Below are 15,134 nucleotides of genomic sequence, written 5' to 3'. Positions count from 1 at the left end.
TGGGTTATATAACTAATCCTAAAATCAAGGGATAATATTGATTACTTATAAGTAATTTTAGGAGTAAATTTGTATGAAAATGAAAAAAAAACTGACATGGAATATAATTGGACTTATCTCAAAAATGACTCACAAAATTGGATTCATATCAAGTTTTCCCTTTATTTTATTATTTGGGTGTTTTATATTTTAGCATATTAAGTCTTATAGGGTCACTTATTATAAACACAACTTGTAACTCAATATATATACGAGAACCGAGTCAATGAAGATGCATTCCTTAGTATGTCGTCATCTCAACAATCTCTTTTTCTTCTTCTAAATTTGGGTTGATTAAACGATACCCTTAGTTTCATACTCTGTTATGCTACTGTGATTCTCAACTTACATGCTACCAGCACCATAATCAGATATAGTCTATATATAGCATAGCCCCGCCAAAAATAAGAAGAGCAACGTATGTGAAACGGAGGCCCCAACGTGACTACCGTTTTCTAAACCCAGCAGGCCGTCATGCATTGTAACTTTTATTTTATACATGCAATTGCATGATTGCTTTGAGACACCTCCGTTTCTATGCAAATCCTTTTCCTAAATAAGCGTTATGAATAAAATAGTAAAACAATTAAGAGAAGTTCATTCCAATTACAACACACAAGTTGCATGTTAAATATATAAAAACATACACAAATCTAAGCTTAGAACACTAGAAGAAACAAACTCATCTACCACGGTCGATGTCCACGATAAATTACAATCAATCACGGGCACTATGTCCGTTAATAATCTGAAAATGAAAAAAGTCTCAAATTCTACTGCGGGCTATGTCCGTTATCAAATGTAAGGTAACCACGAATTGTGCCCGTTGATGGATTGAAGCAATCAATTAAAATAGAAATATAATTTAATATTCAGCCTGCTGCTGAAAATTTGTAAAACCTTATTGGTAATTCAATTATAAAACTTCTAGATAGAACTTGAATAGGTAAAACTATTAATTCGTTATTCGAAGGTGATTTGATTAAAGAAAGCATTCATGTGCTTACATATAGTTCATTGCAAGTTGGATAACTGGGTGTTGATTGGTGTTAACATATTGTATAAAACATTCGGCAAGAAGAATCAAGGGCCACGTTCCAAAAATATTGTTGAAGAGTTTTATCAATATAAATTCATTGAAATACTTTTGCTTTTCTGGTCTATTTCATGGAAAAAAAATTTCATTGTGACTGACACACGGATAGTACACCACGTGTTTTTATATATAAGTAGTGAGAAATTTTATTTTTTGAGTTATTAAATTTTTAACACATATCTCACCATTCATATAATGACACATAGTGTATCACTTCGTGTTCCGATCACATTGAAAAATCTCTCCCTTCCATGCATGCACGTACTGCCACTGCTTGCTAGTGGAGTACGGTCCCAACTGGATTAAAAGTCTAAAGATGAAAAAGTATGATATCCTACAATATCTTCAACTTCGTTTCTCCACTTTTCAATTTTTGATTTTTTTTAATACTTCTCTTTACTTAATTCCATTCCTTGACCAAAACCAATCTACCAAGGTTTTACGTTATATACATGCTTGCGAAATATTTATTTACCTATAAAAAATATATATAATATTGCAAATGTGTGTGTGTGTGTGTGTGTGTTTTTGTTTTTGTTATAAATATGTATTATCCCAACAGTATTCATATTTAATTATTATTGTGACAAAAGCATATTTTTCTTTGGACTTTTAAGTGGTCTTCACTTTTTTAAAGACTGCCCGTGTTTATCAAATTTTAGTAAATAAATGCTTATCAATTATTCTCACGTTTAGACGTGGTACGTAGCCCTCTATATAAAGCCCATGCAATATGCAGGGAAGAACCAACCTAGCTATCTCGACCGCCAAAACCCCTCCAGTTAACTATGGCAAGCATGAGTTAGGCTCTTTGGTCTTGTGTGTCTTGCTACTCAATGGCTTTGAAATGGCAAACACCAAAGCTGCTAGGCCAAATCGACCCATTGTCTGTAACTCATTCGACAGGACCAAGTTTGATGCTCTAAAACCAGGGTTCGTCTTTGGTGCAGCTTCAGCAGCTTACCAGGCCAGTCCCTGCTAGGGCTTAGCTATTTAATTACCCTTTAATTAATTTGAGTTTCATATAATCACATAGGTCTAATTTGATTTCAATGTGAGAAATACTATATCATATATATATGCACATGCACGTTTCAGTTTGATTCCAAGCATGAATATTGACATCTTCAGTTTGAATGTGCATATGCATATTTCAAGTAGAAGGTGCTTGGAACGAAGATGGTAGAGGACCAAGCATATGGGACACCTTCACCCACAACCATCCAAGTTAGGGCTAGTTCGGTATGGGATACTGAACCGAAAACGGCATATCAAGTCCCAAACCGACTATTTTCTGGATGGAAATCTGAGGATTGATCCCAAACCAAAATTTCGGTATTCTCAAAGTTCGGGATTCCCGAAATATTTTCAGTATTTCGGGATTTCCCGAAACCGAACCTGAAATCATCCAAACCTACATTAAAATTTTAAAATTGAAAACCCCAATTTAAAATCATAAACAGTGGTGAATCGATTAAAATTGAAGGTCAAGAGAGAGAGACAGAGTGCAGAGATAGTCAGACCTTTGTCTTTCTCCTGACCCGAGCCCCCAATTCGAAACCCTCAGCCCCAATTTGAAACCCTAACCTTGATTTGAAACCCCACACATATAAAGAATCACTGGAGAGAATCAGAGGTGGGGATGAAGCAGTGAGGCGTGATGGTGGCCGAAGTGGAGAGAGTTTGTCGAAGTCTGATTGTGAGAGGATGGGTGGGTCTTCGAATTTGAGAGGAGACACAGAAGAGCCTGAGATTTTGGCAAAGGCAGAGATGGAGACTTTGGCGAAGGCAGAGATGGGAGAGACACTTTGTCTAAAGAGTCTTGAGTCTTTAGACATCTTTCTGCAATCTTTCCTTATTTTAATATTATACAATAGGCTATGTTTGCAGTTTACTTGATAGTAATTTAGACAGCACACAACAGTCATGTGCTTTTCTGCACACTTTGATTATTTTAACAATATATAATTGATATTGCAGTTTGCTTTTTTGCACACTTTGTTCTTTGGTAGCGTGGGAAGTACGAACCAAAAGCAAAAGGAAAAGAAGATTTCGGGATTTCAGGATTACCGAAAAATAAAATCTGAAAACCAATCACATACCGAATATTTCGGTATTTTTCGGTATGGGATTACCAAAGTTCGGGATAATTTCGGTTTGGGATTTTTCGGTTTGGGTTTGGGATTTTTTCGGTTTGGTTTGGGATTGGTGGGAAATTTTTCCAGCCCTAATCCAGGTTATAGTCTTCTACATATTATCATCAAATACCCTTCTGCATGTAGTATATGTCTGTATATTTTCCGATACATATGGACTATAAATGCACTACATGGACATAGATAATAGTTCTCATTCTATGATTCCTACCATTTTTATGCTCTAAATAATAAAAACTTCAATGATTAATGATAGAAAAAATCGATGATCGCAGCAATGGAGATGTCGCCATTGATCAATACTACCTCTGTAAGGTTGGCAATCAAGGAATAATATTATTCTCCAAACCCTAAATTCCCACTATGAAGTTGAAGAGCACATTGAATATGAGATCCTTAATTAATTTTTAGCTTCTTTCTTATAATTATTTATGCCTTTCTTGTCATTACAGAAAGATGTTGCAATTATGAAGGATATGAAGTTGGATGCTTATAGGTTCTCTATCTCATGGCCTAGATTGTTACCAAGTAATGTTGACATTTGCGTCCATATACTTGATTTGGGACCAATTACTTCATCGATTAACCTGTTTTACTTAATTCGATTTCTATATATAGATAGGTATTAACTCACTTGATTATTTTGTTCTAATTATTAGAGGGCACGCTAAGTGGGGGTGTCAACAGGAAAGGAATTGAATATTACGACAATCTCATCAATGAACTCCTTCGAAATGGTGATAAAGCTACCTAATCTCATATACCATCCATCTCATCTAATCTCATATATCATCCCATCCATTAATATATAATTAGAGTTTAATAACGTGCACCCATAATTGAATCAAACTATTAATTTTTTTTTTCGTTCCGATATCGTTATATATAGGCATACAGTTATTTGTGACAATCTTTCACTGGGATGTTCCCCAAGCATTAGAAGATGCATATGGTGGTTTCTTAGGCGCTCGTATTGTGTAAGTAAACCTATAAGTTAGATGCTTATAGGTTCTCTATCTCATGGCCTAGATTGTTACCAAGTGATCTTGACATCCGCGTCCATATACATGATTTGGGACCAATTACTTCATCGATTAACCTGTTTTACTTAATTCGATTTTCATATATAGATAGGTATTAACTCACTTGATTATTTTGTTCTAATTATTAGATGGCACGCTAAGTGGGGGTGTCAACAGGAAAGGAATTGAATATCACGACAATCTCATCAATGAACTCCTTCGAAATGGTGATAAAGCTACCTAATCTCATATACCATCCATCCCATCTAATCTCCTATATCATCCCATCCATTAATAGTCTATTTTGAGAGGTATTAGGTTTGATTTTCGCAACTTACATGCTACCAGCACCATAATCAGAAATAGTCTATATATAGCATAGCCCTGCCAAAAATAAGAAGAGGAACGTATGTGAAACAGAGGCCCCAATGCGACTGCCGTTTTCTAAACCCAGCAGGCCGTCATGCGTTGTAACTTTTATACATGCAATTGCATGATTGCTTTGAGACACCTCCCCGTTTCTATGCAAATCCTTCTCCTAAATAAGCTTTACGAATAAAATAGTAAAACAATTAAGAGAAGTTCATTCCAATTACAACACACAACTTGCACGTTAAATATATAAAAACATACACAGATCTAAGCTTAGAACACTAGAAGAAAAAAACTCATCTACCACGGTCGATGAACATGATAAATTACAATCAATCACGGGCATTATGTCCGTTAATAATCTGAACATGATAAAAAGTCTCAAATTTTACTACGGGCTATGTCCGTTATCAAATGTAAGGTAACCACGAATTGTGCCCGTTGACGGATTGAAGCAATCAATTGAACTAGAAAAATAATTTAATATTCAGCCTGCAGTTTAAAATTTGTAAAACCTTATTGGTAATTCAATTCTAAAACTTCTAGACTGAACCTGAATAGGTAAAACTATTAATTAGTTATTCGAAGGTGATTTGATTAAAGAAAGCATTCATGTGCTTACATATAGTTCATTGCGAGTTGGATAACCGGGTGTTGATTGGTGTTAACAGATTGTATAAAACATTTGGCAAGAAGAATCAATGGCCACGTTCCAAAAATATTGTTGAAGGGTTTCATCAATATAAATTCATTGAAATACTTTTAACTTTTCTAGTCTATTCCATGGAAAAAAATTTCATTGTGACTGGCACACGGATAGTACACCACGTGTTTTTATATAAGTAGTGAGAAATTTTATTTTTTGAGTTATTAAATTTTTAACATACATATCCTACCATTTGTATAATGACACATGATGTATCATTCCGTATTCGGATCACATTGAAAAATCTCCCCATTCCATGCATGCACGTACCGCCACTGCTTGCTAGTGGAGTACGGTCCCAACTCGATTAAAAGTCTAAAGATGAAAATGTATCACATATATATATATATATATATATATATATATATATATATATATATATATATATATATATCTGTGTGTGCGCGTGTGTATTTTTGTTTTTCATATAAATATGTATTATCCCAACAGTATTCATATTTAATTATTATTGTGACAAAAGCATATTTTGCTTTGGACTTTTAAGTGGTCTTCACTTTTTTAAAGCCTGCCCGTGTTTATCGAGTTTTTGTTCAAAAAAAATAAAATAAATTATCAACAGAAAAACTCCCCATCGTTGTTTCCCTCGAATTTCCTCAGTTCACCATTGCAGTTCTTAATTTTTAATTTTTCACACCGAGTGAAAGAACCAGATTTTATTTTAACCCCTTCCCATCTTCCCCAACCCCAACCAACCGAAATTATAGAAATAAATTATTTTCGTACTGACCAAGAAGATTTTGGATGGAGGGTTTTGTATCAATAAATAATTTTTTTCTTAATAAATTGTCAAGACTCAAAACTTCAATCCTATTTCCCTTGTTCAAAGACAATAATCTTATTATTGGAAAGTACGAGTAAAGCATTTCAGGCCACTTTACATATGCAACGGCGATCCGAGAATAAATTATTAGCCTTCCAATAGCTACCAATTAACAAACCCAAGTTTACGAGGGATAATGATATCTTTAGGAATTTAAAAGTAAGGGAGGAGAGTTTTGCTGGGGTTTTCTTTATTCTGGTGGCTTGTGGAAGATGAAGTCAGAAGAGTTTCAAAAAAGGAAAGAGAAACTATGTATTTTTCTTTTTTAAAGTTAAAGTTAGTTCTACTCTGCCACATAGTACTACGATCTAATACTATTCATCTTTACCAGTAAGTGAGAGGTCTTTGGTTCGATTGTCGCCAAAAACGAAGTTGAACTACATTATTATGGCAAGCTCATTGTAAGGCTTAACTCATTCTCTCACCCCTTAGTGTGAGTACTATCGTCCGTTAAAAAAAAAAAAAAGTTAGTTATGCTCTGATGGTATATACCTAATTAATTAGAATTTTAAAAGTTAGTTATGCACTCTCAGGATATGTTATCTCATTATGTATTCCTCGATATAGTAATTATCGTATTTCATTAAAAACATGGATATTTGAGAAATAAACCATTTGCACTTTTAATAGTTAAGTTATTTAGACAAACAAAATTAACAACATTACTACCACACTCTCTAAAGGCGAATTTGAGAGGTATTAGGTTTGATTTTCGTCAAAGACAAATTTGAACCATACTATTACTAGCCTATTTTGAGGCTTAGGCTCTTAGTTCACTCCCTAATCCCCTTAGTGTAGACAATATCGTTTGTTCAAAAAAATACATATAGGCCCAACTATTGCAAATATATGTGGTCAGTTTGTGTGCCTAATTAATAGCATTAGTGTTATCGTTTTGGTAAGTAAATAATTCTATAGGGTGCTAGCAATCTTCTCTTTAGCCTTCTTGTTTGGGAAGGAACTTCTATCTCCTCCTCATGTTGTGTCATTTCTCGTACACTCCAAACAATACTTATTAGAGAAATTTTAAAAACTAACCCCCTTGGAGCCATCTATATTGACATTTTTATCCTACCATTTTCAGTTTCTTAATAAAAAATCTGGCCAAATCTAGTGTGCACAAAGACAAGATGCCCTTAGATTGAAAAATCCGTTCCCAATCGAAGTCTTCCCTCTTCCAGCAAACTCTAAACCTCGCACTACCCATTCGAATCACCGGGTATACAAAACCCCGGCACAAAATTACTAGCCACGACACTTTTTTCTTCAACGTGCATTTCAGCTCTATTACTCCACGTGTGGAATGAAGAATCAGATTCCCACTCTTTCCCTTCCTTTTCTTTTGGTAAAGTTGATGAGTTGTTGTCATGAAAAATGGAGTCACATCAAAGCTGTCATTGTCGTTAAGGAGTTAGGGTTATGTCTTGTGAGGGGATTCCATCCCTAGGGTCTCCACAATTTGAATCTAGATGGAATCCCATCTTCGGATGGGTGTCACTTGCAGTGGGGTTTGAATGCTTTAAGAAAGGAAAAAGAGAGAAAATACTCTTCAGCTGGTACATATCTTTGTATGACGATCCTATCCAGATCCTCTTTGTGAGGATTCTCTCCAAATCTTCTTTGTGAGAATCCTGGGAATCCTCGCATCATCTTCGTTTATCGTATATTGTGCGGTCAGTTTTCTTAAGGTACTGTTTCTGTTTAATTTTAAATAAAAATATTTAAAATGATTTATGACTGTACAATATATAATGAACGGACACCATTTAAGAATTTCCGGAATACTCACAAAGAGGATCCGGAGAGTATCCTCAATCCATATCTTTAATCATGTTGAGTAAACTACATTTCCACACCTCATATATGGGCTGATTTTTCAAAATAGATCAAGAAATTTCAATTCTCACATACACCACGTTGAAATATTGAAATTGTATTAATTTATGTATTGGTCAAATAAATTGTATGATAATTTATTAAATTTGATCATTTTCAAAGGAGATGTCTATGCTAAGGAGAATGTTATGTAAGAAAATTTGAAAGCAGATGTAAGTTTTAATCGATTTGTCAATTCTACATGATTTAGCATATAGATTGTGTGCTGTCAATTTTGACATATAAAAAAAAATATAATCTCTTTTACATAAAAGAAAATATAATCTCTTTTATTTTCATAAAGAAGATCCGGCGAGGTCGGATTCTAACTTTTCTGGTCCATTCCATGCATGTGCGTACCGCCACTGCTTGCTAGTGAGGTCCCAACTGGATAAAAAGTCGAAGGATGAAAAAATGTCATATCCTACAGTATCTTGAACTGCGTTTCTCCACTTTTCAATTTTTAATTTTTTTTTTTAAATATTTCTCTTTACCTAATTCCATTCCTTGATATATTTCCCATAACCAATCCACCAAAGTTTTACGTTATATACATGCTTGAGAAATTGTTTACTTACAAAAAAAAATATAATATTGCAAACGTATTCATATTTAATTATTATTGTTACAAAAGTATATTTAGTTTTTTGTATAAATATGTATTATCCCAACCGTATTCATATTTAATTATTATTGTTACAAAAGTATATTTTGCTTTGCACTTTTCAGTGGTCTTCACTTTTTTAAAGCCTGCACGTGTTTATCAAATTTTAGTAAATAAATGCTTATCAATTATTCTCACGTCTAGACGTGGTACGTAGCCCTCTATATAAACCCCATGCAATATGCAGGGAAGAACCAACCTAGCTATCTCGATCACCAAAACCCCTCCAGTTAACTATGGCAATGCATGAGTTAGGCTCTTTGCTCTTGTGTGTCTTGCTACTCAATGGCTTTGCATTGACAAACACCAAAGCTGCTAAGCCAGATAAACCCATTGTCTGTAACTCACTTGACAGGACCAAGTTTGATGCTCTAAAACCAGGGTTCGTCTTTGGTGGATCTACAGCAGCTTACCAGGCCAGTCCCTGCTAGGGCTTAGCTATTTAATTACCCTTTAATTAATTTGAGTTTCATATAATCACATAGGTCTAATTTGATTTCAATGTCAGAAAAAACTATAGCATATATATATATGCACATGCACATTTCAGTTTGATTCCAAGCATGAATATTGACATCTTCAGTTTAAATGCGCATATGCATATTTCAGGTAGAAGGTGCATGGAACGTTGATGGTAGAGGACCAAGCATATGGGACACCTTCACCCACGACCATCCAGGTTATAGTCTTCTACATATTATCAGCAAATACCCTTGGGCATGCAGTATATGCTGTATATTTTCGATGCATATGGACTATACATGCACTACATGGACATATATAATAGTTCGCATTCTATGAGTCCTACCATCTTTATGCTCCAAATAATAAAATCTTCTACGGTTAATGACAGAAAAAATCGATGATCACAGCAATGGAGATGTCGCCATTGATCAATACCACCTCTATAAGGTTGTCAATCAAGGAATAATATTATTCTCCAAACCCTAAATTCCCACTATGAAGTTGAAGAGCACATTGAACATGAGATCCATAATTAATTTTTAGCTTCTTTCTTATAATTATGTATGCCTTTCTTGTCATTACAGAAAGATGTAGCAATTATGAAGGATATGAAGTTGGATGCTTATAGGTTCTCTATCTCATGGTCCAGATTGTTGCCAAGTAATGTTGACATCCGCCTCCATATCCTTGATTTGGGACCAATTACTTCATCGATTAACCTGTTTTACTTAATTCGATTTCGATATATAGATAGGTATATTAACTCACTTGACTATTTTGTTCTAATTATTAGATGGCACGCTAAGTGGGGGTGTCAACAGGAAAGGAATTGAATACTACGACAATCTCATCAATGAACTCCTTCGCAATGGTGATAAAGCTACTTAATCTCACATATCATCCATCCCATCTAATCTCATATATCATCCCGTCCATTAATATATAATTTTAATACCGTGCACTCATAAAACAATATTGAATCAAAGTATTGAATTTTTTTTTTTCATTCTGATAATGTTATATATAGGCATACAGCCATTTGTGACAATCTTTCATTGGGATGTTCCCCAAGCGTTAGAAGATGCTTATGGTGGTTTCTTAAGCCCTCGTATTGTGTAAGTAAACGAATTTTATCTTAAGTGTAATATTGGTCATTTGCTTAATTAAATAAAACGTACCACATCTAACAAAAATGTTTTGAAATTTGGACACGCAGCGATGACTTTAAAGACTTCGCAGAACTTTGTTTTTCACTTTTTGGTGATCGGGTGAAGCACTGGATCACGTTGAATGAGCCATACACCTTCAGTAACCATGCATATACAATCGGGATGTACGCACCGGGACGATGCTCTGCTTGGCAAGACCCAACCTGCCTTGGTGGAGATTCGGCTACTGAACCCTATTTGGTAACACACTACCAACTCCTTGCTCATGCAGCTACTGTAAAAGTGTACAAAGATAAATTTCAGGTATAATGAATTAACTAGTTAGTTCCCTTTTTTTTTTTTGGTCTGAAATCTCCACGAGTGACTAGTATTAGGTTCCACCACAAGAGGAAACCTTTTGTATAGCGAGGTAAACAGTTTGGAGTTTGTATGGCACTACATCAAATCATTTTCTGAATTTTCTTTGTAGGCATATCAAAATGGGGTGATAGGAATAACACTACTGTCACATTGGTTTGAGCCTGCTTCAGATGCAAAGGAAGATATAGATGCTGCAAATCGAGCTATGGATTTTATGTTTGGATGGCAAGTGTATTATTAATTTATAAATCAAGTGGGTTATGTTTCTTTTTTATGACTTATAAAGTTGATTATTGGAATTTTCACATCTTTGTAGGTTTATGGATCCAATTACAAGAGGTGACTACCCGTACACCATGCAATACCTTGTTAGAGAACGATTGCCAAAATTCACGGAAGAAGAATCCAAGATGTTAACTGGGTCCTTTGATTTTGTTGGATTGAACTATTATACTGCTCTATATGCAACTGATGTACCTAAGAATTATTCTAAACCTGCAAGTTACTTATACGATCCACATGTTATCACAATGAGTGAGTACAAATGAAAACCTTTTATCGACTAATTATTTAATATCTTAGAATTATTACATTCTAATATTGATCGCATTCATTTATGTTATGGCAGCTGAACGTGATGGCATTCCTATTGGTCCTCAGGTACACATCAAATTTCAGGTTAAGTTATTTGTATTTGGAGGATTAATTTTATACAATTCCTAACCATCTCAAATATCTTCAAATGGTATTACAGGCTGCTTCAGACTGGTTATATGTTTATCCAAAAGGAATTCACGATTTTGTACTCTACACGAAGAATAAGTATGGTGATCCAATCATTTACATTACTGAGAATGGTAATTGACGCTTTTAAGCCTCACTTAATTTCACTTTTTAATTTTTGACATATATATGTATATATTGATGTAAAATACAGATGAGTAATTCCAAATCTAAATTTAAAACCAACTACATCTCTCTTTTTGAGAGAAAGTACTAAATACATATGTAATGAATTATATTGCAGGCGTTGATGAGTTCAATGATTCCACCTTATCACTAGAGGAAGCCCTCCATGATCCCAATAGGACTGACTACTACAATCGCCACCTCTGTTACCTTCAAGCAGCAATCAAGTAAGTGCTTGTTGAAATACTAATTAGGACTATATTGCATTTTTACAGTGATATCAAGTCATTATTTATTTATTTTGTGGTGCAGGAAGGGTAGTAATGTGAAAGGATACTTTGCATGGGCAATTTTAGACAACTTTCAATGGAGTGAAGGCTACACAGTTCGATTTGGTATTAACTATGTGGATTTTGACGGGCTCCAAAGGTACCCAAAACTTTCGACCCATTGGTTCAAAAATTTCCTCAAGAAGCGCAAAGGAAGTTCAAATATTTTGGCCAATAATGTTGGAGACACTGATTTTCTTTATCAAGTGTAACTTCAAATGATGAATGTTGTGGGGCTTGTTTTTAGTTTTTTCAGCTTCACTCCTTCTGATTTGGAATAAGCTGCAACAACTCGTTATGAGTTTGTTGTATATGTTTTTAGTGTGTGTCTCTCTATATTTGTGTTGCCATTATGGCTAGTGCCTCTTCCGCAGTTGAATTCCATATGAATGTAATGTACTATTTATGAAAATAAATGTTTTTGAATGTTGAGTGTTCAATTAAACTGTACACTTACCCTTAGTGGGCTTTGACCAAAAAGTTGGCATAGATAATCAATGGCCTTAGGCCACATTATACTAGCTAGTGATTCCTTAACCAAAATATACTAAGGGTTTATTTTGAACTGTTTAAAATGGCTGAAAGCGTTTCTAGTGAAAATGTTTTTGGAATCAATTTTTAGTAAAAATGCAAGTGAGTCATCGAAAAACATTTGAAATGTGGGGGACCATAATTTTCTGAAACCGTGACACATGGCACCTGGGTAGCAAAAATGATCAAAATGCTCATAGCCCATGAAGCATAGTCCTACATTCTTAGTCCGACATACTAGGCTTAAGCCCACTGAAGATATTACTTGCCAACCAAGTTTGATAACCCTAATTCAAGTCAAATTAGGATATATTAGGAAATAGGCAACATCATCCTAGGAAGATTGGATATCTTATAGTAGATTTCCTCATAGATAGTCTCCCAATTTAATTATGATTACTTTCCCTACAAGAGCTCTCAAGACATCTATAAATACTCTAACCAATGACAACTAAAGATAATGCTCTGCCACACGCATATTCTGTCATATTCGCTGAGCTCTGCGTGTAGATACTTCCATGGAGAACTTATCTCCTTAATACCCCACCATAGCCTATTCATCAAGAATGGTTCACGATATAACACACATCACACCATTTTTTCTTGGATGATTTTTAATAGATAATCGACTTTGCATACGAATTTGGACACAAGTCTAGTTGGACATGAAAGCTAAGATACTGAAAATTATAATGTCAAACTTTCATAATTTTCTACACGATCAATCCTTCCAATTTTTCAATTAAAAACAAGCAAAACTGCATTTTTGTCAGAACTGCATATCTAGGGAAAAACGAAAATTTCAAAGGCTTCTCTTAGTGTGTATTTTCATTTGCATAATGTTGAGAGCAAAACTCCATTCTTGTAGGCGATTGTTAATATTTTCATATTAAATTTTATTTAGTTGGATGGAATTTAATTAAGATTGTCCAATTCTTTAAAATGTATTAACTTCCCAATTCTTGCACGTATTAACTTTCAAAGTTATCTCTGGTTAGAAACGACATCAAAGATGAAAATGCAAAATGGTGTTTTGAACAGTTAAGCGCTTATTAGTAGAAATGCTTTCTAGAGAAGGAATCACAAGGCTAATGGTAAAAAACATATTTGACATCAGTACTATTCTTACTCTGATTCTAGAAAACTTTTAGTATACAATGGGAATCTGAATTCTACAATTCTCATAATTTAGACACAAATTTTTTACCATGAAATTAGCCCTTATCAATGGTCAAGTTTGAGTCATAAAGCTAATTACTTATGGCTAATTCGTTAATTTACTTTTATCTGAAAACTATTGTTACATAAAAATAGTAATTAAATTCACCTTAACCAATTTAGGGGGGTGTAGTCAATTTAGGATTTAGGATGATTTTAAAAAAAAAAAAAAAAAAAAAAAAAAACTTTAAAGTAATAGATTTATTACTACGATATAGTGGTATCCTCATCACTTAGAAGTGACAGTTCGTAGGTTCGTTTCTCGCCAAAGGCGAATTTGAATCATATTGTGGTTAGCACATTGTGAGAATTTGCTCCCCTCCCCCTATAAATAATATCATTTGCTTAAAAAAAATGATAGGATTTGAGAGCTTCTACAAATTCCATATGGATTTTTAGAGATTTCTGTATGGATTTTTAAGGATTTTTGTGGACTTGGCTTATGATTTTGATGGATTTTTATAAGTACATTTCTTTGATTACAAATTTATATTTGAATGCAAAGAAAAGAGAAAACAGTGGGGACTCTCTTGGCAATGAGACTCCCAGTCTCGCACGATCATAGGTGGGATCGAAATGGATGTAGAATTGTGTTCGTCGATTTGTCTGCGTCATTGTGTGGCTGTGATTGGTAGAGATATGTGAAATTGATCAAATTGGTCTCCGTTTTTATGGGTTGTAGTGAACTTTGAAGACTGTGCAGATAAGAAAATGGGGTTACTATCGGAACCTATGTAAGATTTTGCATCAGAAGAAGATCTACTTCTTTGGGTGAACATTGGTTAGACCAGCGAGAAAAAGAAAGAAGAGTACGGTGTCAGCTGAACAAAACCGGATTCTATTATTATTATTTTTTTCTTTTTTTTAACAAACGATATCATTTACACTAAGAAGGAAGGGGTGAGCTTAGTATCACAATGTGTTAGCAATAATGTAGTTCAAATTCACCTTTGGCGAGAAATAAACCTAAGACCTTTCACTTAGAAATGAAGAGGAATATTACTAAATCGTAATACTAAGTGAGATTCTATCAATTTAATCATGCTTTTATTTACTTGTTCTTTAACTCGAAAAATAAGACTGTAGCACCACGGACAAGAGAGAGTCGAAGTCAAACGAGAAGTAAGGAAGTTTACCTACATCATTTATTCAAGGTAGAACGACTTCCCATCCCTTCTTGTAAATAGTATCTTTTTTTTGTTAAAAAAAAAATATACATTGTCTAACACATGTAGGTCTAACGGTTGCAAAATGTATGGTCAGTTTGTGTGCCTAATTAATAACATTAGTATTCTCTTTTTAGCACGTGAATAAGGAAAATACGTCAGTACATACTGGTCAGTACCCAATTTCACTGATCATTCGTGTGGCCTAAAATTTTT

At 34.2% G+C, this 15,134-nt stretch overlaps 1 protein-coding gene across 1 annotated transcript; it reads left to right on the top strand.

The window, feature by feature from the left end:
- The first annotated feature begins 8,919 nt into the window (after positions 1-8,919).
- Positions 8,920-12,429, top strand: LOC137741744 (beta-glucosidase 13-like). The gene is made up of 13 exons (XM_068481466.2): positions 8,920-9,187; positions 9,381-9,450; positions 9,625-9,683; positions 9,821-9,896; positions 10,030-10,107; positions 10,264-10,351; positions 10,453-10,708; positions 10,875-10,990; positions 11,082-11,299; positions 11,394-11,425; positions 11,520-11,622; positions 11,793-11,901; positions 11,987-12,429. The coding sequence occupies exons 1-13, from the start codon at positions 9,008-9,010 to the stop codon at positions 12,213-12,215; spliced, it is 1,614 nt and encodes a 537-aa protein (XP_068337567.1). The 5' UTR covers positions 8,920-9,007; the 3' UTR covers positions 12,216-12,429.
- Positions 12,430-15,134: the final 2,705 nt, after the last annotated feature.

This window comes from Pyrus communis, chromosome 11 (assembly GCF_041283825.1).
Source record: "Pyrus communis isolate YQ-2024b chromosome 11, ASM4128382v1, whole genome shotgun sequence".
Taxonomy (NCBI): Eukaryota; Viridiplantae; Streptophyta; class Magnoliopsida; order Rosales; family Rosaceae; genus Pyrus; species Pyrus communis.
The sequence above is the reverse complement of the archived record's forward strand: the minus strand, read 5'-3'. Positions and strand labels throughout refer to the sequence as shown.